Source organism: Pteropus medius, unplaced genomic scaffold (genome assembly GCF_902729225.1).
Source record: "Pteropus medius unplaced genomic scaffold, Ma_sr-lr_union100, whole genome shotgun sequence".
NCBI classification, from domain to species: domain Eukaryota; kingdom Metazoa; phylum Chordata; class Mammalia; order Chiroptera; family Pteropodidae; genus Pteropus; species Pteropus medius.
In genome coordinates, this window is record NW_024349224.1 from 5,846,699 (window position 1) to 5,873,456 (window position 26,758).

At 44.4% G+C, this 26,758-nt stretch overlaps 1 protein-coding gene and 1 non-coding gene across 10 annotated transcripts in view; one reads left to right on the forward strand and one right to left on the reverse strand.

The window, feature by feature from the left end:
• Positions 1 to 26,758, forward strand: part of FTO (FTO alpha-ketoglutarate dependent dioxygenase) — a 325,863-nt gene that overhangs the window by 79,633 nt on the left and 219,472 nt on the right. For all 9 annotated transcript variants that reach the window (XM_039880895.1, XM_039880891.1, XM_039880896.1 and 6 more), the window contains exons 3-4: positions 939 to 1,016; positions 14,190 to 14,814. In XM_039880895.1, the coding sequence (XP_039736829.1) occupies positions 939 to 1,016; positions 14,190 to 14,814 (703 nt within the window). The remainder of the gene's footprint in view (positions 1 to 938; positions 1,017 to 14,189; positions 14,815 to 26,758) is intronic.
• On the reverse strand, positions 10,204 to 10,322 carry LOC120617440 (5S ribosomal RNA). The gene has a single exon (XR_005656921.1). It is a non-coding gene; the product is annotated as a 5S ribosomal RNA (ribosomal RNA).

The window sequence follows — 26,758 nt, forward strand, 5'->3', positions numbered from 1 at the left end:
CACAGACAGCTCAAGGCCAGGGCGGCTGGGTGCTGAGATGCTGAGTGTGGTTTCTGGGGAAGGAGCTGGGCGGGGCCCCTCCCGCTGCTGGGGTGCCACTGCCTCTATAACAGCTCACTGAGAAACAAACTCTGAACAGTATTTTTGCTTTTTGCCTTTTTTCTTAAAGGCGAAAACCCTCTTCGGATTTCTTATGGTTCACGAAAACAGGTACTAATGTAGGTCATTGTAGAAGCGAAGTGATGTAATGTGAACTCTTAGAAAGCAGGGAATATCCGTATTTGGGAAGACAGTATCTTTAAATAGCTTCAGACAGTGCTAGCTGTGGATGCTTAAAAAGATTTCTTCATATAATTGAAAAAGGAAAGGAAACAAAGATGATTATCACAGATTTAATAAGTATTCTAGCAATGAAAGATCACTTAAGAAAAGTAATAATGTAAGTAAGGGTCTCAAATAAAGGTTTACAGGATGAATAAATATTCCACGCATCTTGATGTTATGCACATGGGTACTTATAGCTTGGTTTGGTATTTCCAGTGATGGTATCACGGAAGTATTCAAAACCTGCTCCATCTCCAGCGGATCCTACAGACAGGAAGCTTGGCTCCGGAAAACTGTATTGGATGACTCAGAAGGCGGTTCTAGTGATGAAAAAGACCCCGATGTTAAAGATACGTTCAAGAGTGAATCAAATTGTTTCAGGAAACATGAGAGGGAATAAAATCATTATTTCTACAATGCGTAGTTTAATGCATCTAATTAAATTAATACGTTTTATGATTGACCATTTGACTAATTTCTATCTCTGCAAGTTTATACATTCAGGTCGGCTACATTTTTGTTTTGCTATTCTCTTATTGGAAAAATAAGAGATTATCTTATATTTCGGGTCACTTTATAATCAGTCACCTATAATTATTATCATTTTAAAACAGAAACTGAGGCTTCTTGAAGAGCTTGAAGACACTTGGCTTCCTTATCTGACCCCCAAAGATGAAGAATTCTACCAGCAGGTAAGGTCTTTGAATACTTTGATCAATTTGTAGTGATTCGTTTTGATCTACCCATGAAGTTTACCCATGAAGCAGCTGTGGTCTGGAGAGGTTAAATGAGAAGGGAAATGGTCTCATCACCCACAGAACGTATCAGTTCCTTCACAGTCTGCTTTCTGCTGTGAACTCAGTGCTTTTCCATAGCGGACTGTCTCCCCGTCACCCCCGAACATTCCACGTGCTTCCGTACTTCCTTGCCTCTGCTCATTCTATTTCTTCTGCATAGAATATCCTGTTGCCAGGTGAGTCAATTCTTCAAGATTCACGTAAACATCAGGTCCTGTGTGAGCTACCTCGACTTACCTCCGAGTGGAGTTGACTGCCCTCTCCTCCGTGCCACTCGCATCTTACAGATACCTCTACTGTACCCGTCACGTTGTGCTGCACTTAACGGGATTCTGCGTCCCCCTCCCTGAAGTAGTCGGCACTCTTTCAATTACAAGTGACAAAAACCCAAAGAAACTCCCTGTGGGAAAGGATGAGTTTATTGACTTAACTTAGATGTCTGGGAGCACTTGGCTGACTCCAGCTTCTCGAAAGTGTCGTCCGATCACTGTTTTTCTCTGCTTCCTGGCTTGGCTCTCCTCTGCGTGACATCAACCTGGATGGGCTCTCACCTGGAAACCCAGGAGGGCTCCGACAGCCCACGGGGTATGTGGTCGCGAAGACCATATGGGATCTTAGAAGAAGGCAGTGGTTTCTTTTTTCTGGTTCCTTGTTCTGTCCCCTTTCCCTGGGAGTGATCTTGTTGGCCGTCCCAGACCCACTCGTTGTGAGTGAGATGCCTAGTTCCTACCCCTGCTGTTGGAGGAGCATTGGGATGTGACCGTCCCTACTCAGACTACGGGGCTGTGACACAGAGATGGATGGAGTTCCCGAGGGTGACAGGGGTCCTGCTCCCAGAGAAACAGGGGAAGGCGTGCCGGCCACGCAGGACTTGTGCATTTTCACCCATTCTGTGCTACCAGAGTGTAAGCTCTCGGGGTAGAGGAGCTGGGCCACATCTTTGTTCCTCCGGCTGATTCCCAGTCCGTGGACGGAAGAAGGGAAAGAAGGTGCTCGGCCCCCTAGGATCCCGGCCTCTCCACCTCCATTCTCGTTGGAGCGTCACTGCCTTTTTACGACTCGCTCAAGTTTTCTTTCCTCTTTGCCCCTCTGTCTTAATCCTTAAAGCTGCAGTACATTTTCTAACCAGGACATAAAGCGGAGCACGTCCGCCCCCTGCTCCAGACCCCGCAGCGGCTGCTCGTTGCCTGGCTCCCGCACGTCCAGGCCCGTCGCCCCTACGCGGTCCCCTTGTCGCCCACACCGGGTTTTCACAGGACGCGACTAGCCGTGCAGTTTCGTCTTCAGGGCCTTCCCGTGACACCCTGTGCTGACCTGCCTCCTCCGTCTTTCCTTGAGGAACTTCCGTGTTGCCTGTTAGTAGCAGCTTCCGCGTCACCTCCTGTAGGGTGCTCTCCTGACACCGCTGTGGCCCGGGCAGCCGCTTCTGCTCCCTCTCACGTGCACCTGCCGTGCTTCCTGCTGCCTTTGTCAGCACCTCCCTGTTTACCGTGACGATTTTATATATATATATATATATGCTCGTCTCCTTCATCCTCTATCCTTTGTACAGTACCTGGCACCTAGTAGGTGTTTGGTTTGCTCGACTGAATGAATAAATGAATGGATGTATTAGTTAACTTAAAAAGCAAGTTATATAATAATGTTCAGTGTCATCCGAATGTCATTGTCACACACAGACACTCCTTCCATGGAGGAGACATCTGGAAAGATTTGCAGGATTCACACAGAAATGTTATATCTCAGAGTGGTAGGGCTTTCTCCTTTGAGCTTGTCTCGTTTTCCAAATTATCTCATATGAATATGTATTCTTTTGTAATCAGGAAAATATAATTTTAAGGAGTACCCTTAAAACAGGTAAGCCCACAACAGGCAATCAGTTCTAAAATCCTCACTAACATTTTTATAGGTATAAGCCTTCTGGTACATTGTTTTAAGGCAGCCGCTAAGCCATGTCAGCTTCTGTATGGGGAAAGTAGTATATGAAGAATTAAACACGGACAGTTATCAGCCCTCTGTGCTCGGAGCCAGCCACACACTGGGGAATAAAAAAAGACTCAAATGCAAACAGAGCAACCATAAGGCACCTCTATTATTTTCCAAGACCCACAACAAACCTGATAGCAACATCTACTCGCTCTAAGTGTACCTCATACGAAGCCTTAGTGCTTCAGCAAAACCTTAGGAAAGTAATCCGTTCTGAAGTGAAAATGCTTTTTGGTGACAGAGAGACATAGAAAGTTCAGACCTGACACTGGTCCCTTAAACAGGCCTTCGCCACAGGCATGCCGATCGTAAAATCAAGGCTCGACCCAGCCTCCTTACTGGGCGTGTTTGTTCAGGCTGCCGGGGCCTGTGCTCCGTGTTTAATGAACACTCTCACAATTCGTCCTCACAATGACATCATCCATTCAGCACCTCCTCCTCTTCAGGTGCTTGAGCTGTAGATACCATCATTGCTGTCGTAGAAACCAGGAGAGACTCGATTCCATATCGGAGCGGCAGAGCTGGGGAAAAAAGCCCATATGCATCTGATTCTAAGGGCCGTGCTCTATCTGCTATGCTATATGCCTCCCAGTATACCATGCTCAAATTCAAAACACCTTCAGAGAAGTTCTTTGATTTCCTTCGACGAGACTGTAGAGGAAACAAATAAAACAAGAACAGCAACAGCCTCAAAGCAGAGAAGCAGAGAGGACCGCTGTTGGTTCACCGCAGAGCGTAAGGAAACGGGGAAACTAGATCAGCCGGGAAACACGCTCTGGCTTCCAGGACACGGACGTCGCCCTCTTGTCCAGAGAAAATGCCGCCCTTCCCCGCGTTCCCCCTCGCTTTCAGTTCTCACGTACTCCCATGTGCCAGCTCCTCCTGTTCTCAGTGCTTTACATCTTACCACAACCCCCTGTTAAAACCCCATTTTAGAGATGAGGACACCGAGGCACAGAGAGGCTTCAGGCCTTGTTCCAGATTTATACGCAAGAAACGTCAAGACCAAGATTGGAGTCCAGGCTTCTGGCTCCAGGGTCTGAATGCTGAACTGCTGGGCTCCTTCCCTCATAGTGCTTCTGGGATTTCTTTGCCTTTATCCCGACGATCCCAAACCTCTGTCTCCATCCCTGCTCTCCCTTGTGACCCATAGTGCTCCAGTTCCAACCGCCTCCTGGGTGGCTCTACCTAAAAGTCTGGCAGGTACATCTCGTGCACGTGATCCGTATTACTCAATTAAGCAAATGTATTTAGCTCCCCCGACTCTGTGCCAGGTTTTAGGCACTCAAGATGAATTTGCAAAAAACAACAACAGATTCCTGTCTTCTTTGAGTTTATTTCTTGCGGGGCAGAGAGAGGAAGGGGGTTGAAATTTAAAAATAGGAGAGAGAGAGGGAGACGTTAAAAAAAAATAATAGAAAAAAATGTCAGAGGGACAGCGAGTGCAGAGATAAATTAAGCAGGTGATGGGGCAGGAAACCAGTGTTGGTGGGGCCTTGCAAATGGGCGGTTGCAGAAGGCTGTCCTGGAGCGACCTTGGCTCAAAGACCTCACGGAGGTGCAGGAGCAGGCCATGCAGATACCTGCGGGAAGAATGTTCTGGGCGTAGGGAACAGCAGAGCCTCCAAGCTACGTTGGAGGGAAGCATCCGAGGGGGACACATCCGGAGCGAAGCGGGAGAGCTGGGGAGGGTAGGAGACGAGACCGCAGCGCGACACCCTGGTCAGGCAGGGACATGGCTCTGGGACGAGGACACCGGCTGTGACTTTGGGAGACATGCGCGGGTTTGGGGCCCACGTGTGACAGGGAGCGACCGACTTTTTCGTGAGGGTCCCTTTCACAGGAACCCTCCTGTGCGCTCTCCCCGCTAGCAGCGTTGCCCTGGCCTTCGCCTTCCAGTCCGCCAGTCCAGCTGTCGCCAGCGTCCCCCGTCGCCTGCCTCCCTCCTGCGGTCTCTGGGCACCGGCAGCGCCACCTCGTCAGAGTCTCCCGAGGGGTTTCTTTCCTCCAGTTCCACAGACACTATCTCAGGTCAGCCCCTCACTGACCGTCTCCCACCGGCAGTTTTAACATTCCCCCGACGGGTGTTCCTCGCGTGCTCCCCAGGGGCCAGGAGAATTGTGTTCCTGTAAACACGTCTGACTTGTCACCCCTTGCTCTATACGGTTCGCTGGGGGTCTCTTGCCCCTTAAGGCAAAGCTCGCACATCCCACGAGGCCACTGACCACCGCCCTGGTCCGATCTCTCCCCGGCGCCTCACTCTGGTGCCTGACCCTAAACTCCTGTCACACAGCTTCTTGCTGCGCCTGAGTTCGCCGGGCCCCTTCATCCTCCGTGCTGTCTGTCATGCCTCCTGTTTCGTCATTCCCTTTGCTGTCTGGTGAGCATCTCCTCCCCCTTAAAGACCCTGCTTAAATACTTCCTCTTCTGTGAAGATACCAGGAAATCCCGCCTGATTTTCTGCCAGAAATATTCAAAACCTAACCACTTCTCACCACCTCTGCCACTTACGCGGGAGCCACGGCCGCTGCAGCCTCCCACCTTCTCTCGCTCCTATGTCCGGTCTGTTTTAACACGGCATCTGCAGGGCTCTTTTTAAAACATAAATCAGCCCGTTACACTCTCTCGCTCGCTCTTAGGTCGCTCCCCAGCTTGTTCAGAGTAAAATCCTAGGACCTCACATCCACTTCAAGCTCCGGCTCCTGCCCCAAGGCCTTTGCACGTAATGTTCCCTCGGCCCTGAACTCTGCTGCTCCCAGGTATCTGGAGGGTTTCTATCCTCATTTCTTGCATTCCTCTGCTCGGGTATCATCTGATCTGAGGGGCCCTCTCTGACCATCCTGGGTAAGATGGTACCGTTCACCCCGGCACGCATGCCTGACTTACTTGGGTTAATTTTTCTCCATAGCACTTATCACAATCTAAAATACTATATATTTTACTAAATAAATAAATAGATAGATAGATAGATAGATAGATAAAAGTACTATATACATTGTAAGCTATGTATATTCGTATACTGTATCTGTAAACATGAGCTCCTGGAGAGCTTCTAGAAGTTTCTCTCCCTCTGTCTTGCCAGCCCCCAGTGCTTTGCAAATCGTTCGTGCTGGGTAACTATGTATTCAGCAAACAAGGACTTTGCAGATTCCTTCCTTCATCATTTCTTCCCGCCTCCCATAGCAGTATATTCGTACTTCTGTGATAAGTATTTCTCTAACTGTTGGTTTATATTTCTCTCTTTCCTATTAAACTACAAAACAGGACCTGACTCGTTTTTATCATTGTATTTATAACACTTTATACAGTGTCTAGTACATAGTGGATATTCTATAAGTTTTAAATATACCACGAAAAAGAACTACTGAATGAATGAATGAAAAAACATCTTCGTATTGCTTTGTAGTAAACCGTATGTTACCACAAGACTCAGGGGCCAGATAAATACATAGCCCATTTGTCAGGGGATGGCTGCCAAGTCATAAGCATTTTACAGCGAAAATTATGTAGAAAATATGACTGAAATAGTGCAAATTTCGATAGAGTGCAAAATATAAAATGTTACCAGCAAAATCTGTTAAAAGCCATATTAGAAATATACTCCTTTGAAATCAGAGTATCCCAGCACTTATAAATAAAGGACGTTTCCTAACCCATTTGAAGATTTTAAATTTTATTTCACTCTACTGAAAGTTGAGATCCATTAGGCTTCTTTTTAGTGAGTCTCTTGTAAACTGGTATTTTATTCATTCAACGCCGTGTCTGACTTCTCCATATGATGAAGTCCTTTTAGAAGAAGCATCCCTTGATATGAGAGGAAGAGGTAGGATTTTTATATAATGGTTTAAAATAGGTGGAAAATAAAGCCTATGCTCCAGAGAACCTAGCATCCCACATCTTTCAGCCATTGATAAAGGCCTGACATGTTGGCAGTTTACATCTAAAATACCTTTCCAAATGCTTATTAAACTATATAATCGTCATTTATGTCAGAGAATCTTTTATAGATCTCAAGAAATATATTATGTGACCAGACAACTATTAATATAATTGCATGACTATATACTCCGTGGAAAAACTTTAATGGGATTAAATGAAAAAAAATTTTAACATATTTGGAAATCTGCCAACAGCTGTTCCAAATTATTGTGCGATATCTGATGTTCTACATGTACCTGTCCAAAATGGAAAGTGAACTTATTTGTGTGACAGAGTGAGTTCATATTAAATTATTTAATGTTCAGCTCTTTTCCAGAGTTACTTGCTGTTCTCTTTAAAGAAAAATTTAACAAACTCTTCCTGGCCTTTTATGTATCTGGCACTAATCTAATTACTTAATAAATAATAAGAGAGGGCATTTAGGTTTAGGGTTTTTTTTCTCTTGCACTTTTTTTGACGTAGTGACAAAATTAGCCAATTATTATTATTTGTATTCATTGTGGTCAAATCGAAATTTCCTAGAGCGTTGAGCAACATTCCAAGTCAGATTTCAATAGTACCAGAGCAGAAAAATGGAAAAATTTTGCAAATTTAGGGTCATCAAAAAGAATGTCCTGGTAAACATGAGAAATGCCATGAAACGAACTTAAATTCTTGAATGCAATCTCTTTTTCCTGATTTTAAAAATATTATACATTTATTTTTGAAAATTTGAAGAACATACAGATATCTAAAGAAGAAAATTGAAATTATACCCACGTTCACTTTTCGCCTTATTTTTCTCCCACTCATTTTTTTCTGTGAATATTTACATATCTACATTTTTTTTCATTTTATGAAACTAGGATCCTGTTGTGTAAATATCTTGTTACTAATTTCTCATATAACAGTCGTTTTTTACTTACATTTTTCATAAAACAGTATGAAAATTCTCACACGTGTTAGTCTAGTACTTCATCACATACAGACCAGTTTCCCCTCTGACCTCCTGTCGAGCGTCTTGGTGGTTTTCAGTTTCTATAAATCATTATAAATAACAGTATGATGAATATCCTTATAATCTTGACAGATTTCTCAATTTCCCTATGATGAAGTCTTAGAAGTAGAATAACTAGATGAAAAGATGTGAACATATTAGGTTTCGATAGATTTTGTCCAGTTGGCCTTAAGCAGAGTTATAATAATTGGCATTTCTAATTGCAGACTATCAGAATATTTGATTTTGCACTCACCAGCAGTGTGTATTATTATGATAAATTTTTTTTGCAAATTTAATAGGCAAAACTAAATTAACTCAATGTAAATTATATTTATAATTTTTTTGACTTTGGTGCAGTTAAATTGTTTCTATATTGAAGAGCCTTCATTATTCATTTAAGTGAATTTTTCTATGGGTGTATATATACGTATAGATTTATGTGTGTATATGTATTTAAATTTGGAATGTTTCTTTTATTAAGAATATTAAGCCCATTTCTGCCGTATAGATTGCAAATATTTTTTTCGTTTAGTGTTTGCCTTTTGATTTTATAATTCTTTTTATGTAAAAGTTGAAAATTTTTTGTGTTCAAACGTATCGGTCTTCTTTTTTAAAGCCATTTACCGATAAACTCTATGTATGTCCGATTTACATACCATCAATTCATCTTATAAAACTGTACAATTCAGTAATTTTTGGTAAATTCGCGATTGCACAGCCATCCCCATAGCAGTTTTAGAACATTTCCAGCACCCCCAAAAGATTCCTCGGGCCTCTGCAGTCAGTTTTATTTCCCACCCCAGTCCAGACACTCGCTAATCTGTTTCCATCAGCGTTAAAGCTTTTTAAAAAAATTCTTATAAAGAAATCTCGAGCCGGTTATATACTGGAGCCAAGTGCCGGGTTATAATGGAGAATAAAAAGAGCTAACTTCTTTTAGGAGATTGCAGTCTTGTAGGAGAGATTATGAAACGCACAATAGTTCCAACAACTCTGTAGTTACCGATTGGTAAGTGCTGTGAAAGAGAAGTCAGGTGTGTGATGAATGATGACGGGGGCTCCCTCGTGGAGTGTGGAGACTCAGAGGAGGATTCTTTGAGAAAGTGACCTGGAGGATGAGGAGGCCCTGCCAGGTAGAGGGGTGGGGGAAGGAGCCGACCTTGCGGGTGAACGCTGGGCCCCTGAGGCCTGTAGGGAAAGAAGCAGATGTGGTTGGTCAGTGGGGAAAGGGCCACGAGTTACCAGTGAAAAAAATTTTTTTCGAATGCTTTCCCGTGTCATTATTACTGTTTGATTTTTAGAATGCTGTTTTTAACGCCAGGGTGTTTACACGGGATGCTCATGTGGTTATGTGCCTTTCCCAGGTCCTTAGCATCACAGTTCCCCCGTGTTAAACACATTTTCTGTAGTCTCCAGCCCCAGGAGATACTGAACAGTAGCAGCTGGAGTCGTATGAGTACGTGTATGCACGCGTGTGTTACTTCCTGTCGTGTATGCACGCGTGTTACTTCCTGTCGTGTATGCACGCGTGTGTTACTTCCTGTCGTGTAAGCACGCATGTGTTACTTCCTGTCGTGTAAGCACGTGTGTGTTACTTCCTGTCTTCTACCTCTCTCTGCCCCGGAAGGAGTGTGTTCTAAAACAAAGTTCCTGGGCATTACTTTACTTCTCCTTACTATATCATATTAAAGACTATATATTATATTAAAATAACACTTAATTGTTAAAGTACGGAGAAATTTCCTTCTTAATTATCGCTGCTAGTTAGATATGCTTCAGGTTATACTGAGGCCTTGGGGACTCGCTCAGAGAATAAAATTTTTATTATTTTAGTGATAAAATTAGTTACTGCTCATGGCTCCAGAATGTTCCTTCTCTCGCTTACTAGATTCTATTGCTTCCTTCATGAGCTATGTAAACAGAAAGTGGGATGTTTCTGTTTTTGTTTTCCAATTGGGGTAAATGAGGTATAGAAGTTACAAATTCCGAACAGCTCTCTTACAGTCTCTGTGACAGTCCGTAGTGGTGCGCCATATAACTCTGCTCTTTGTCACTCTAAATTCTATTTATTTGTTTGTTTGTTTGTTTGTTTGTTTATTGAGGCGCGGCAACCCTTGATTGACCTCACAGATTGCAAGGGCCTTGTCAGCTTACAATCCCTTATTTTTTATTTTTTTACGCCTACAGCACCTGGTCTTCCTAGGTGGTCTCCCATCCAAGTACTAACCAGGCCCAACCCTGCTTAGCTTCTGAGATCAGACGGGATCGGGCTTGTTCAGGGTGGCATGGCCGTAGACTGTCACTTTAAATTTATGATCACACACCTCACATGGGATCTCTGAGAAGCAAGGCAGCCCTACTATGCTTTCCTGGTAAATTCGTTTTCCCCGCATTCAGACTTGACTCAAATTTACTTCCCTTCTGCATACTTCCTCAGACTTTCTTCTTACCTTCTCTTTCCTGCATTCTGGATCAGTCAGAATAGGCCAGACAATGCTGCAGTAACAAACAACCCTCACATCTCAGCGGCTCCACCCAACGCTCCTGTGCGTTTTCCGTATCACTTGGGGGTCGGCAGAGAGTCACGACCCATTAAAGTAGTAACTCAGGAAGTCGAGCCGCCCCCAGCCGGTCACCACCATGCTGAAAGGGGACAAAAGTGTTCTGGAGGGGCTGGCACTGACAATGAAACACTCCAGGCTAGACGTGACCGCCATCGTTTCTCACTGACCGGAAGCAGTCAGACGTTTCCTCCGACAGGAGGGGGCCAGGAAGGTAGCTCTCCATTGGGCCCCAAAAGCTGCTGGGCGATGGGGGAGGAATCCAGAACTATTTGGCAGTCAGCCCCAAGGACCAGCACATATTCTGAGCTAGTGATTCGTCTTATGTTTTCCCCGAGAAAAATGGGAGTGCCCCTCTCCCCACCCCTTAGAACCCTGGCGCTCTGTCCTTGACTGTTTTCAAATTTCCGAATATGTCACGAATGTGTATCTTCTTTCTCCTCCTAGCCCGTTCCAATACCGGAAGTATCATTTCTCCTTTCCAAACGTTTTTGATCACGTACTTCTGGCAGTGACCGACTTTGAGCGTCAGCAGTGGTGAGCCCACTCAGTGTTTAAGAGTTGCCTCTGTGGGGGAGCAAAACAGCCTTGATGTTTAGAATTTCCTGGTTTCTGTGGTGTAAATTCTCCACCGTGGCCAATTGCGACGTCCCAACGCGGTGTCGCTGAGCGTGCAGCTGGGCCGGGTACGTGCACAGCAGGCTTTCTCGAGGTGATACGCAGTCACTGCAGCTCACGGCACACATGCTGCAGTCCCACGTGTCTGTACGCAACTATTTTAGTAAAGCTGGATTTCTTTCTTTCTTTTTTAAGTCAAAAATAAAACGGTGCTGCTTAGCCGTCCCCCGACCCCCAACTCTAGCGGATTCCCTACACGTGTCCCGGGGCTCATCCACCTCGCGTGGGAGGCCGCCGTTCTCGACGCTCCAGGACGTCGCACCCGCGGTCGGTCACCCCCTCTCCGGCCACGGCAACCTCTTCCTCTCGTGTCGTTCCCCCGAGTATGCCGGCAGACTCTGGTGCGCTCCGCCGCTCCTGCTGTCACACTGTCCCTCGGTCCAGCGTTCCCCTTCGTCGGCAGCCCCGTGGTCCCCTTCTCCTTCGCTGCAGAATCACTCCGGGCCTCTCCGCTTCCCCTCTTTCCCTCATCGGCCTCCGCTCGTCTGACTTCCATCCCCGTCAACGCTGCAGAAATCGCTCTTGTCATCGTCACCAGCGATTTCCAGGCCGCCAGACCTAGTGGATGATTCCTGTCCTCGTGTCACGCTGCCTCGCAGGGGCAGTTGGCGTAGTCGACTGTCCTGTCTTTGAAATGCTCTTCTCTTTTGACTTATGCATTAAAATGCTCTCCTGGTTTTTCTGCTTGGTCTCCTCTGCTAAGCCTTCTTCCGTGACCCAGGGATTGGCTTGGGGCTCCCTTCTGTATTTGTGGCGTTTCCCTAGGAGATCTTCTTAATTTCCAGGCCTTTAAAAACCAGTCGTGGGCTGACAGCTCCCACCTCGACCCCCCAGCTCCACTGTCTCCTCTGCGCTGGGGATGTTCCCTCCTCCCTATTTCCCCCCCGAGGATTTCATCGGTGTCTGAACGGCTGCAGCTCCAAAACAGGCTTCCTCCTTCCTCTCTGTTCGTCCACCTACCACTTCTGTTTTGCCCCAGTCTCTCTTATTTCAAAAGATGGTGAATCATTTATTCGTTTATTAACTCCAGAAATTTGGAAGTCACTCATAACTTCTTTCCTTTCTTTATCCCTCACATCTAATCCGTAAGCACATGCTTTTGCTCTGCCTATTAAGTGCGTGTTTTCTCTGTTCGTCGGTCTCTGTCTCTCATCCAGACCATCATCGCTTTCCTCCTGGATGGCTGTAATAGTCCCTCACAGGATAGTCTGCTTTCATATTCGCCTCTCTCCAGTCCCTGCCCGGTATTTTAACCAAGAGTGATTTGTGTCCATGAAAATCAAATTGCTCTTCCCTGACAGTCCTCCAGTGCGCTCACGGTCACATCCGGAGTCCTCACTTGGACCTCCCAGGTTTGGTGCCGTCCGGCCTCTGCCTTCCTCTTCATCCTCATGTCCCGTCACTCTGCCTTTGGCTTTTTTTTGCTCTAGTAAAACTGGCCTTCTTTTTGTCTCTAGAATAGGCTGGTCTCTGTTCTCAGCGCCTTTGTATCTTTAGTCCCTAGTTCGTCACGTGGCTGCTGCCTTTTTTCCCTGAAGATCTCGGCTTAAATGCCAGCTCCTCAGAGAGTCTGTCCTACACTAATGACAGCTTGCCTACTGATTTGTTTCTGGCTTAGTGCTCAACACAGTTTGGGATTACTTTTCTTTATTTATTTACCTGATTTGGTAAATAAATAAAGTTCCTTGAGGGCAGGAACCTACTCTCTGTCTAGTATTTTGTAGGTGCTCTGTAGACATTTGTTTGGAAGAATAAATGGTCTCGCCCTGTTTATCATGTAGATAGTAATTATTGAATGAAGATATGGAAGGACTGTATGTCAAAAAATGATGGCAACGCAATACTAAGACGCAACCAGTTGAATTAAACTTTATGGGGTAAAAGTAAAATCCTGTGCTTTGATTTTAAAAGGAAGTCAGTTTTATTGTATGGAATCGGGGAACTCTGGCTTGATACTGATTCATATGTCAGGTCCTAGGAGCCAGACGTGGTGGCCGAAAGGCGAGGCAGCCCTTAATTGCGTCAGTAAATTCACGAGTTTCCATACAGAATTATCTTCCAATGCTCTCTCACAGGGACACCAGTGGGATTATTGCAACTTTCCGAATTGCAGAGACTACCCCACACCTGCCTGCCTCCCTCCCTCCCTCATTCCCTCCCTTCCTTCCTTCCTTCCTTTAAAATTCAGTGAGTACATTCTAGACACTAGTATTATAGTTGTGAACAAAACTGTCATGGCTGTGTGTTCATGGAGCTTCGTGTCTGTCTTCCAAAGAGAAGTGATTTCTCTTTCAGTGAAAACATTGAAGGGGAAACCAGTTCGTCGAGAGGCAGTGCAGCCTAGTGGTTAAAGATACATGCTCTGGAGCTTTTTTTTCTGGAGCTTCAACTTCCAGCTCCAATATTTATCAGCTCTGTGACTTCGGGTAAGTTTTCTTCAGTATTCTCCTCTATAAACGAGACCAGGGTAGTACCACCATATGAAGTTGTGAGCAGTGAGCGAGTCAGTGTGTATCGATCATTTAGAATAGTGCAAGGCACATAGTAAGTACTTGGTACGTAGATGGTATGCAGTCAGTTAATAAAATTGTGTTTTCTGGAGGCTCAAAGGTTGAGAGACAGATTCAGAGTGGGGAGAAGTGGCCACAGAGGGAGCCTGAGAAATCAAAGCCCACATTATTATTGTTAAGGACCGTTAATTGAGCTTGGATTTGAAAATCTTGCCTGGAGAGTTGATGACATTTGTTTTATTTGGTCTCCTATTTTAGGCTGGAGAGAGATGAATCCTTTTAAGAAATACCACCGGCCAGTTGTGTTTTCTTAATTTTTTTTTCCTCCCCTAATGCTCACAAAGATACCTACTTTTGGAAATAATAAAATGAACGCCATCCATAAACACATATTTTCGCTCTGGTTTTGTTTTAGTGGCAGCTGAAGTACCCTAAACTAATCCTGCGCGAGGCCGGCAGTGTGCCCGAGACGCTCCATCAAGAGGTGCAGGCCGCCTTTCTCAGCCTGCACAAGCACGGCTGCCTGTTTCGGGACCTGGTGAGGGTCCAAGGCAAAGATGTGCTCACCCCGGTGTCTCGCATCCTCATCGGGAACCCCGGCTGCACCTACAAGTACCTGAACACCAGGCTCTTCACGGTACCCTGGCCCGTGAAGGGTTCCACGACGAACTACCAGGGGGCCGAAATAGCTGCCGCGTGTCAGACCTTCCTCAAGCTCAACGACCACCTGCGGGGCGAGACGGCCCGGGCGTGGGGGGAGCTCGCGGCCAGAGAGAAGGCGGATGTCGACGCCGTGCCGCTGTGCATCGGCCCCGACTTCCCCAGGGTCGGCGTGGGGGCCTTCGAGGGGCAGGACGAAGCGGACATTAAGACCAGGTCTGCGTACAACGTGACTCTGCTGAATTTCATGGACCCGCAGAAAATGCCATACCTGAAGGAGGAACCCTATTTCGGCATGGGGAAAATGGCCGTGAGCTGGCACCACGACGAAAACCTGGTGGAGAGGTCCGCGGTGGCCGTGTACAGCCACAGCTTCGAAGGTACAGTGCGCCCCCCGGAGCAGCAGCCCCGAAGGCGACACGGCCGGCCAGGGCCGCGCGCGTGTGTCCCTGTGTCTGCGCCTCTGTCCCTGTGTCTGCGCCTCTGTGTCTGTGTCTGCGCCTCTGTCTGTTTCTCTGTCTCTGTGTCTGTCTCTGTGTCTCTGTGTCTGTCTGTGTCTGTGTCTCTGTCTGTGTCTGTGTCTCCAGTCTGTGTCTCTGTGTTCTGTCTCTGTCTGTGTCTCTGTCTCTCTGTCTCTGTCTCTGTGTCTCTGTCTGTGTCTCTGTGTCTGTCTGTGTCTGTGTCTCTGTGTCTCTGTCTATGTCCGTGTCCGTGCACGGGTGTCGCGTGTCCCTGTCGGCTTCGCCACAGCCGCATTGCTGCAGAATATGCCTCTTTCTGGCCTCGCCGTGCTCCCGGGCACGCCGTGCGGAGACCGATGTGGTCACGTGCAAGTGCTCTGTCCTTTTGTCCGTCCCGGGCCTGGGCGAGCAGCATCCGGACAGCTTCGCGCGGCCACCGCCTTGCTCTGGAGCGCAGGGTAGGAGGCGCCGTCGCCTTAATGACCTCGCTGGTCAAGGGGCCAGGAAAGCAGAAGTCCAGCGAATCGTCCCAGGTTCCCACAGGCGCGCATTTCCAGTCTCGCCGAACTGTTTTACAGTGGTTGACATCGCTGTCTCCTTGGGAGCGATCGGTCAGATACGGACTTGGCCTTGGCTTGGTGCGGTGTGACCGTGGCGCGTCCCCGCCCGAAGCAGTCGGGGGGTGGGTGTGGGCAGAGTCAGGGAACTCCTCCTCCCGCCGTGGGCTCTGCGCCCTCAGACCTTCCAGGGTGGCTGTGGTGGACTGCTTCTTGACCTTTCTGAAACCCGATCCCTTTGGAACAGCGGTCACAGGCTACCTTTCTTTATGGCCGACTCAAATTTTCCTGCTTCTGTTGTTTAGTTTCTGTGCGTACAGGATCCCCATTGCTTTTCAGAAGTGGCACACGAGAAAGACAGGTGAAAATGCAGAGGACGGCAGTGATCACTGCTGACTTCTTTTTTGCCTGATCATTTGATAAGGGGAGTACCAGACACGGGATTGTGTCTCCCGCCCGCTTGTCTCATCTGCTTGTTTATTACAAGTACTCACAAAACCAGAGTATCTCGATTTCCCATCAGAAAATGCACTGGCACTTTCAAGGGTGACTGTTGTCCAACAACTAGTTTTTCAACTGGATTGTTTTTTTGCTGTCGTTATTCCTTTCTTGACTCAAATGACTGTTTTGGAAAATGGATTTCAAAAAGAAATTTACATGGTTCTCTTGAAACTTCTTACCGTTTCCCCCGAGTCAGAAAATTTCCCCAGGGTAGCCGAGATATTTTCTAACTTATGTCTTCTGCCCTAAACGAGGAAGGAGTTCAGTGCCTGGAAATTTCACCGGTTTCTCTGGCATCTCGAATACCGCTGCTGACCTAAGAAAATTGCTTGAAGGGGATTTGACGCTGTCCTAATGGAAAGAACCGAGATCCTCTGATCTTTAATAAAGCCTGGCCAGGGTTTAAGAATGATCACATCCAAGAACTCTGATGGGAACCCGCAGTGGAGTTCGTTGGTTTCTCTCTTAAGGAGGCGACGCTCAGCGGAATGTGACAGCTGAGGCCGCTACAAAGGTGTCTTTGTGCGCGCAGGTTCTCTCGGCCCTGCAGTTTAATAGTCCTATTGTCCTCCCAGAGAGCGGGCGAGCAAGTAGTTTTCGAAATCTAGAATATCTTTCTGAAAGGAATTAAAAATTTTAATGAATAGTTTCTGTGGTCAGGAGTAGTTAAGACTGATAAAGTATGCAAATACACATAAATATGTAAGGGTTGAGCCTTGCAGTTATCACCTGCGGGGAGCGGGGAACGGCAGGATTATTTGAATCTGTAAGAGGGGTATAAGTCCTTTGTTTTCTTAGCCCCAATATTCCCAGAAGTCTGGCTAATAATAATAGCGATACTGGGAGCTGTCCTTTATTGAGCACCTACTATGTGCCAGCCACTGACATAAGCCTTTTACACATATTAAGTTATTTAATTTTTCAAAAAGCCCATGAATAAAATGCTACTGTTATCCTCGTTTTACAGGTGAGGAAACTGAGGCCCAGAAGGATGATGAGCCTTTCCAGTTATACAGCTCTTCATCAGTTGAGCTAGGGTTTGAACCCCAGACATTCTGGCTCCCGAGTCCTAAAAGCTAAGGCCGAATGCCGCATGAGCAGTTACCTCCTCTGCCCGCGGTGCAGCCACCTCCGCGACTGGGGATTTTTGATGTGCAGAGGCGTAAGGGAACGTCCTGCTTGCTCTTCCTTGCAGATCCTGATCCCCTCGCTTCCCGCCACCCCACTTCTCCCCACGGCATCTGCTGTAGCTGTCTACACGGACTCGCAGATGACGGGACCGCATTAGCTTAGCTTGTTCTGTGAAATGGAACCTTTCTCTCGGTCTCTGGCTGCGTGCGTGATGTTGGGTCAGAGGGTTTACTTACAAAGCATGTCCCTTGAAACTTTTTGGTGCGTGCGTTTTTTCCAAGCATCTTCTTCCAGGTGACAAATTATAGGTTTATTTCTCTGGCTTCCTTATGTTCCTGTGAGAGATATGGTAAAGGTGGACTCGAAGAGAGCCATTTGGGTTAAAATCATGTTCGGGCTTAAAATGGAGCAAAGAGTGGACATTTCAGACAACTGTACTGTTGTTTGTGTCCTTGAACTTGTTTGTTGAGCATTTGCTAAGCGAAGTTCAATTAGTTCTAGATAGTATGGAGCCTCCGAAGGTAAATCAAATAAAGGCCATTTTTGCCTTGAGAGCACAGGTGAAGTGAAGTGTGTTCTCCTGGCCTCGTTCAAGCCTCTCATTTCACAGATGAAAACATGAGGTTAGGAGAATGGAAGTGACTTATCCAAGGTCACATAGTTCCTTAGTGACGGGAGCGTTACGTGCCACAGGAAAGGTTTATGTACGATGCATCGAGAGTTCAGAAGAGAGGTGATGACTTGCTGCCGAAATTAAATTCAAGTAAAGCTAAAGAGCTTTCGAGACTTGGCTCTCAGTACCTTTTCCCAGTGAAATAAATCTTCATGTAGATTTATGAGTCAGTCATCCCTCTTTGGTTTATTTCTGTGAGCAGAGGTCATTGAGAAGTAATTCGTATAGGATACGTGTCACTATGTACTAAACTCATTGGCTTCACAAAAGTTCTAGTTAAACAGATATCTCCAGTAGGAAGATCGAAATGGTACAATTTTTAATCAGGAATGGCTTGGGAGAACCATGGGTAAATAGAGTAGTTGATCTTCCTCTTCTAGTTTTGCTGGCAATTGCTCGTTACTCCAGGACATATATAATGCATATCAACAACAACAGGTTTTAGCAGGGATTCCCATTTATGTCTTGGACTTGGGAAAAAGTGAATTCACTTAAGGATGGAAATTTCTTCCTACAGTTATTAAATCTTTATTTTGAAATGAGTAGCTTTATACCTAGATAGCTTTACTGGGGTGTCATTTCCATGCAGTAAACTGCAGATATTTAAAGTTTACAGTTTCATACGTTTTAACACATCTGCGAAACCATCACCACAATCAAGATAGTGAGCACATATATCCATTACCCCCAGAAGTTTCCTCGTGCCCCTTGGTCACCCCTCTTTCTGACCCCCACTTGCCTCTTCCTCTTCTTGCCTCAGGCAGCCACTGATCTGCTTTCTGTCACTCTAGATTAGATTGCATTTTCTAGAATTTTAGCTAAATATGAAATTATACAATACGGATTGTTTTTTGGGGGGGAAGGATCTGGCTTCCCTCCCCAAAAAACAGTCCGTATTGTATAATTTCATATTTATCTTAGCATAAGTATTTGGAGATTCATCCATATCATTGTGTGTATCGATGGTTTATTCTTTTTTTTCTCTCTCTTTTTTATTGTGGTAAAATATACCATTTTAACCATTTTTAAATGTACAGTTTAGTGGCCTTAAATACTACATTCACGTCATGCAAATATCACCACCATTCATCCTCAGAACGTTTTCATCTTCACAAATTGTAACTGTCCCCATTAAATACTCTCTGTTCCCCTCCCCCAGCCCCTGGTGTGACCACTGTTCTACCTTCTGTGTCTGTATTTGACTGCTCTAGGTCCCTCATATAAGTGGAATTATAAGGTGTTTGTCCTTTTGTGTAGGGCTTATTTCACTTATCATGTCTTCGAGGTCCATCCACATTTTGTAGCATGTATCAGAATTTTATTTCTTTTTAAGGATAAATAAAATTCCACTGTATGTATATGCCATATTTTGTTTATCCATTTGTCCATCGATGGACATTTGGTTTGTTTCTCTCTCTTGGCTATTGTGAATAATGCTGCAATGAACACCGTACAGATATCTATTCGAGCCCCTGGTTTTAATTCTTTTGAGCATGTACGCTGAAGTGAGATTGCTCGATCAAGTAGTAATTATATGTTTAATTTTTAATTTTTATTTGTTTAATTATATGTACAAAAAGCAAACTCTTCTGTTTTCTACAACGATTGTTCCATTTTACATTTCCATCGACAGTGCACAGGGTCCGGTTACTCCATATCTGTGCCAACACTTGTTTTCTGTGTGTGTGTGTGTACACGTACATAGGTATGTATGTGTGTTTTAGTAAATAATAGTTATGCTAATGGGTGCGAAGTTGTTTCTCATTGCGTTTCCCTGATGATTACTGATTTTGAGCATGTTTTCATGCGCTTATTGGTCATTCGTGTATTTTCTTTGGAGAAATGTCTATTCTAGTCCTTTACCCATTTTTGAAAAAAAATTTTTTTTTTTCACTGAGTTATAGGAGTTCTTTATATATTGTGGATATTAATCTCTTATCAGATACATGATTTGCAAATATATTTTCTCCAAGAATGGCTGAATTTTTAACGATGGATTTGATGAGCAGGAGATATGAGGACAAAGTGGAGCCGAACAAGCTTGATCGTCTGTGGCATCAGTTGGGCAATTTAATTCTGTACTGTCGAATGACGTCTGTCATATCGATACTAATTAGCTGTGGGACCTTAGGCCAGTGAAATTCTTCCTCCCTCAGTTTTCTTATTTGTAAATAGCGATAAGAACCAGGTGAATCCCACCTCAGGATTGTGAGGATTAAATACGTGTGAAGTGCTAAGCACGTAACAGTGTTCAGCACATAGTGAGTCTTCAGTAAACATTAGTTTTAGTTTTTATTAAAGTTAGACATTCATCTGATTTTTAAAAGTCAAGTATTTCTGTGAGGTCTGTCAAGAAAAAACAGCAGTAATCTATGCCTTTTCTCCCCAGTTCATCACCCCAGAGGCAATCGTTTTACTCTTTCAGGTAATGCTTCTGATAGTCAATAACCTACTTACGTTGTTTCCGGCCTTATTTATCGGCGTCCTGATGTGGAAAGCGAGGATGTGCTCAGCTCTCTTTTCTCTCCTTGTCGGCCTATGCAGGCACACTCTTTAGATTCCCCGAAGTCCTGTTACAGGTACCTTGTGATTTCGGTCATGTCAGCATTCAGCCGTTAGAGTTATCATGTCTGTGAAAATGCTGTTCAGAGGCTTGTGATAAACGTTGATGAGCTTTCCTTTTCTTTACAACTTTTTGTTTTTTCCTTAATAATGCTCTCGTTTTTCGTCTGAGTAGCGTTCTGTATAGTTATAGCCAATTAAATCCTATGCTCTCTACTCATTATCTAGATCTCTCATGAGCGTCAGAACCATCGGATATTCTGTTAATTTCATTTTCTTGAAGAAATAGCTTCTAGAGTCTTCAGATCTGCTCCAATCTGGACTGGTTACCTTCTATGCCTTTTTTTGTTGTGGGATCTGAAGTCTGGGGTGGCTCGTCAGAGGAGACAAGTGCAGTGTCCCGTTTTGTGGTACCCAGTAGATTCCCTTCATCTGCTTTATTGGTGATTCAGATCCCTGCACCCCACGTCTCTCTCTCTTTCCTGACTTGTTTCTTTATTTCGATGGAGCATACCCTATAATCGTGTTTTGAGAAAGGGTGCTTAGGTGCTTAAATTTTGAGGCTTTGAATATCTTAAATTAGTTTTATTCCATCTTAACATGCATCGACACTTCAGGTGTAGAAATCTTGACAGGAAATAATTTTTCTTTCAGATTTTCTTCGGAGGGAATTGCATCAAAATCTTTCATCTTCCAATGCTTATGTCGAGAGTTCTGAGTGTTTTCTTATCCTTCATGTGACTATTTTTTGTTAGGTTTTTTCTCCTAATGTTTCATAATTTCACAGTGAAGTTTTTTCATTCATTATATTGGCATTTGGTAGATCCTTTCAGTCCAAAAACCCCATGACCTTCAGTGTGGGGCATTTTCTTGAATTATTTTGTTAGTTATTTCTTCCTCTCATATTTTCTCTCTAGAATCTCTGTGGTTTGGTTGTTGAATCTCATGGACCATTCCTCTAATTTTCTTATGTATTCTCTTATTTTCAATATTTTCGTATTTTTTAATCTTCTCTGAGAGATATCCTTAACATTATCTCCAGCTGGTCTATTGAAATTTTTTTAGGTACTGAAATATAACATAGAGATTAACGTTCAGCTTGACGAATTGTCACAACGTGAACATATCTGTGTAACCAGCACCCAGATCGATAAGTAAAACATTAACACTCTAGAAATGCTTCCTTCCAAAGTATTCTTTCCCCAAGCAGTAACCATTCTCTTGATTGCTAAGGCCATATGTTAGTTTTACTCACATGTGAGTTAGAATCGTAGGCTCTTTGAAGGCGTGCTTCACGTCTCGCGCTTTCTTTATGTCAGCATATAATGGAAAATCAGTATTTGTTGCCCCGAATCTATAAGTATTGTTTGTTGTTGGGCGGTGTGTGCTATTCGGCTACGTTGTGGTCACTGTCCAGTAATGGTTTCTGTGACGACGGTCTCTGCTTAGAGTTAGGATCCTTTTGATTTCAGATAGCCAATATCTGAGCTAAATAGGCTTAATTTAAAAAGATGAGGAATTATCTCACTTACTACTAAGACCAGAGGTCCCATTGGCTTCAAGTGGACCTCGTTTGAACAGTAGTACTATGATCCATGTCCAGTTTCTTGCCCTTCATTTTTGGCTCTGCTTGAGTGGTCGCTTTTCTCTCTTGAGGCAAACCAACTTGGTATGGCCTCTGAATGGCGTCCCCCGAGCTTCTGTGGCCACCCTCTTTCTTTTTCATGAGTTTTAGGGAGAGAAACTAGACATGTACTCTGAAGTCTGGATAAAGCTTTGCCCGAAGCTGATGAATAAATACCTTCTTTTGATGAGCCCAGTTGGGTTCTGGTCTTCTCTGTCACTTACGAACATCATAAAGGTCTCTGTAGGTACCTGTGACCGTCTTTGCCCTTTCCTGAGGTTGCCCAAGGAACCGCAGCCTCCATTGTTAGAAGCTCTGGTTTGGAGGTTGTATTGTTTGAGAAGTATCTCTGCTTCCTTCCCTCGTTTCACATTTTACTTTAGATAATGTAGTGGTTTTGAAGCTTCAGCTAAGAGCCCCCAGAGCAATTTTTCTCTCCTTTCTCACTTTCATTTTTTTCTACCAAGTGCATGAAACATGGTGTAATGAGGTTCTCCAGTGTATATGAATATTTATATCTTAAATCCATTTTTTTTTTTTTTCCAAATGCTTAATCTGAAAGCTGACAGAGCAAGACATCATGTTGAAGGGCTTTAGATTTTTTCGGTGAGGAGTTTTCAGCATTTCTCCTGAAATCCCAGAAAACTTATAATTAATTCTACAGTTATTTTTCTCTGTCAAGGGAAGACGTTTGTCCTGCGTTGCTTGTTTTGAGGCATCTGAGAGCAGCTTCTTGTTATGGATTCTGAGCTGGGACTGATGAGGTTTTTCTTTTTTCCTTCAAATTTGTCTGAATTCTCCATTTTTTCAGACCATTTATTCCTCATGGCCGAGAAGGAAGAGGGTCGATGTCAGCAGCAGGCTTGGTTCCTTGTTCCTCACAGCCAGCAAGGAGAGCGTTTCTGCCTTGTAGGACATAGAGGCTTCTCCGTGCCTGAGCTTTCTTCGTCTTTGGCTTACACCATTTCCCATTACTTTGGAAACCTGTCCAGAAAAATTATGCTAAGTCTGCACATAGAAGCTTCTACCTTCCAGAGGGATGATCTGAACAAAAGGTCTGACCTATGAAAAAGGCTTGAGTATCCATCAGTGCCCTCAGTAGAAGTCTGGATACCTTACGTGGTCCACAGAGCCCTCCGTGTCCTGGCCTCTGTCCACCTCTCTAGCCTCTTGCAAATCCACGTCATTCATGTGATACTGTTGCAGCTCAGAATCCCTTTTGTTCTTATACACCCACCAGCCATTTCCCTCCTGGACTGTGTCTTCGCAGCCTCATACCTTCCCCTTTTACCTTCTGTCTCCCTCCCCACCCCAGACACCGCAATGTCATGGATCAGTGCTGGACAGAGGAAGAAGCATCGCTGGCCTTCGTAGGCCAGCTGGCCGTCTGCAACTTCTGTATTTTTCCTGTCTCAAGATCTCTGACATGGATAGGAAGGGACCTGCTACTTAAACCTCTCTTGGTGTGGGGTTGAAGGAGCAGGGAAAATAATTTGCAGGGCCAGAGTCTTAGAAATCTTAGCACTCGGCCAAAGAAAAGGGGCTGTTTTTTAATTTGGTGGTGATGATGAATATGTACTTACATATCAGGGAAATTATCGACATACAATATTAATGGTGTATATTATCAAATGTGACACAAAATTTCAAGTGATGTGTTTTATTAGATCAGAACTGTCATCTCTTCCTTCATGCTCAGGCTTGTGTCTTTGTTTCTACGTAACAGTGGTTGCATGTTGCTTTAAAAATTTGAACAAAATATTTCTTCTTATTAAATGGAGTTAAGTTTTTCTAAAACTATTTAGCATAAAAATCAAACTGGCTAATTTGGGCGGGGAGAGTTAGACATTTAAACGTTACATTTACACTCTGCATCCTTCTGTATTTTGTCACCTCTTCTAACAGTTTGGCGAGCGGGAGCTGGGGATGCACTGCACACACGGAAACTCTTAAAATCCTTTGACTGTGACTGAGGGTTAAAGGCACGTCCAAGCCCATTGCCTCTGCTTGTTTCCCAAATAACACAGGGCGAGAGCAACCACTCACAGTTGCTATAGATAATTACAAGTTGATTTTATTGAGAAAGTGAGGAACACTATACTTATGCAATAAAAAATTTATCAGACTTACAGCTTCCCTCCTCCCTAGCCAGCCCAAGGGGGAAACAAACCTTCAGCAAAACATTATTTTAATGAGCACATTTCAAAGGTGCTGGATTTATGGGAGACATCAGGAAACACTGATTGCAATTACTGTCTCTGTTTGTCGTTCAGGACTTTATTGGTGCCACATTGAGAAGCGTGCTAGGATGAAAATTGGTGGGGGAAACAGTCAAGCGGCCTGTTAGCCCGTAAAGATGATCACTTATTAGGATAACCACACTCAGCAGTATTGAAACCTCCTGAAAACTGTTCTTTATAGCTTAAAATCATTTTTTTAAAAATGTTAAGTTGATTTGACCAGAGAGGGACATAGGAAAAAACTTCTTAAAATATATATATATTTTTTTATGTGCTACTTGCTTCATCTCTTGTCACTTGGATCCACTAGAATGAAGCAGCCTGAAACGTTGGGGTATCACGAATATAAACGTATGATTCTCAGATCAGTATTCTTTTGCGAAGTTGATCTGGATATCAGATAATTTCACATTAATTATGTTGTGTGCTAGCGTTAAGCACATTACAGTAGCAAGTGTTTGTCACATTACATCACTTATTTTATTCAGCCTTGGCTTCTTTACTAATATGTGCAGTAGACATCGCCATCAGATCACAAATATCAAGACTCTAGAGCTGGGCTTGGCAGACGTTTTCTTTAAAGGGCCAGATAATAAATATTTTCGGATTTGCGGACTTTAATGGTCAATGTTTTAGCTACTCAGCCCTGCTGTTAAGCATAAAAGCAGCCATGGACGGTATGTGAATGAACGGGTGTGAGTGTGTTTCAGTTAAACTTTATAAAAAACAGGTGATAGGCCTGATGTGACTGTGGGCTAGAGCCAAGTCCACAGACTTCCATGGCTGTAGGGGCCAGCAAGTACCCCAAACGAATGAAGCGGCCGACAGGACTGCCACTGGCAGAGAGCACACGGCATGCCTCGCGTAAAAGGGGCAGCTACTTCTAACTTGTAGGCACTTGTGACTGACTCAGTGATACCAGATATTATAATTCAAGAGCAGCTGGAAATGGTTGATTTTATGCAAAGTACTTTTATCAGTTGGCAACTAATTCAGATTTGCGAAGGGAATACAGCGCAGCTCAAGCCGTATCCCTTTGCAAGCTCCCTCTGATCCTGGGAATCTGGTCTTGCACATTCTGAGGTGTAGCTGTGTATTATGTATAAATAAGAACCACCTGGGCAGTGTCATCAGACATGGATAGCAAATAATCTAGCTCTGACGTCTCTAACTAACCCTTCGAGTGCCTCCGACAGACATCGGTCATCGATCATATTCTTTCCTGCAAAGCCTGGAGACAATTGCAGAATTCTCCACCAGGGCTCAAAAAAGCCACAGCCAATAAACTAGTTGTGTCCCCTGATATGTAAGGTATTTGTCATCCCCGTTTGAGAGGATTCTCCTTAAAATTGTTTTTGGGATTAACCTAGAAAGTGTCTTTGGGCTTTTTACTATGTAATTTTATTCTGGCTAAAAGTTGCTCTTAACTAGAATATTTGAGAAAACATGTATCAGAAATAACAGATATGAAAAAAGATAAGATTCTGATCATATGGCAGTATCAGATTTTAGATTCAAACCCAGGGAATTACAGAATATCCAAAGTTGAACATGTCTTTAAAGGTCACTTAGTAGCGTTCCTTCTTTAAAGAGACCGTGAACTTAAATTTCTGGTCTGATTTTTTTCACCATGCCTGTGCAAAGTAATGTGAATGAATAATTATAAAGGGATGTTCCTTTATTTCCCCCTTCTCTTTTATTAACTGTGACCCTTGTTGCATAGTTACTGCAGAGGAAGATGTCCAGAATTTAGGGGTTCTGTGTATGGGCGTGTGCCATCTGCAATGCATGTACTTCTGGGTCGTGGATGTGGCACGTACCTGGCGCAGCCTAAGTAAAACATGCTTTATTGTTCACTTCGGTCACATAAAACTTTGCCTCTTGTCTTCTCACTTCTTACTCTGCCTTCTAAGCGAGTCTCAACCTTATTTGTTTTTCGAATTTGATCTCTAAGAATTCTCTGATTGTTTGAACCCCCATTGAACCTGTCTCTTCTCTCAACGTCTTTAGCATCGAGACCTGTACTAATCTAGCAGTGTTATGCCTTTTACGTTATTTTATTTAATTTGCGGCATTTTCTTCTCTTCTTGAATTAACGTTTTCTTTTCCTGCCGTCCAGCACTGCAAGGACTGTGAATGTCGTGCCCTGGAAGAACATTTTGTCTTTAAGCAGTTAGTACAGACGTTCCTCGAATGCTTTCTGTGTGCCAGTTTCTAGGGCTCTAATTGTAGACGAAACAGAAAAACGGACCCTGCCTGCCCTTGAAGACTGGCACCTTAGTGGATTAAAGTCTCATAGAAGTTAACCTGTCCCCTTACTAGGAATCCGTGACAAACACTCCAATTACACTAGAAAGGAATTTCCACTGGGGCCCAGCTCTTGGATTCGTTCGCTGATAGATCCATATTGCCTGGGTCAGTGTTCACTATGTAGCAAGTGCTCAATAGATACGTCTTAAATGAACTTCTACAAGTTTTCATGTAGGGCTGTCCCTGCAGGATGTAGCGTAGGCAGATTATAGTGTGTGCCTTCTCCTTTACGTGTCTCTCCCACTCCTGTGCCCCAGACACGTTC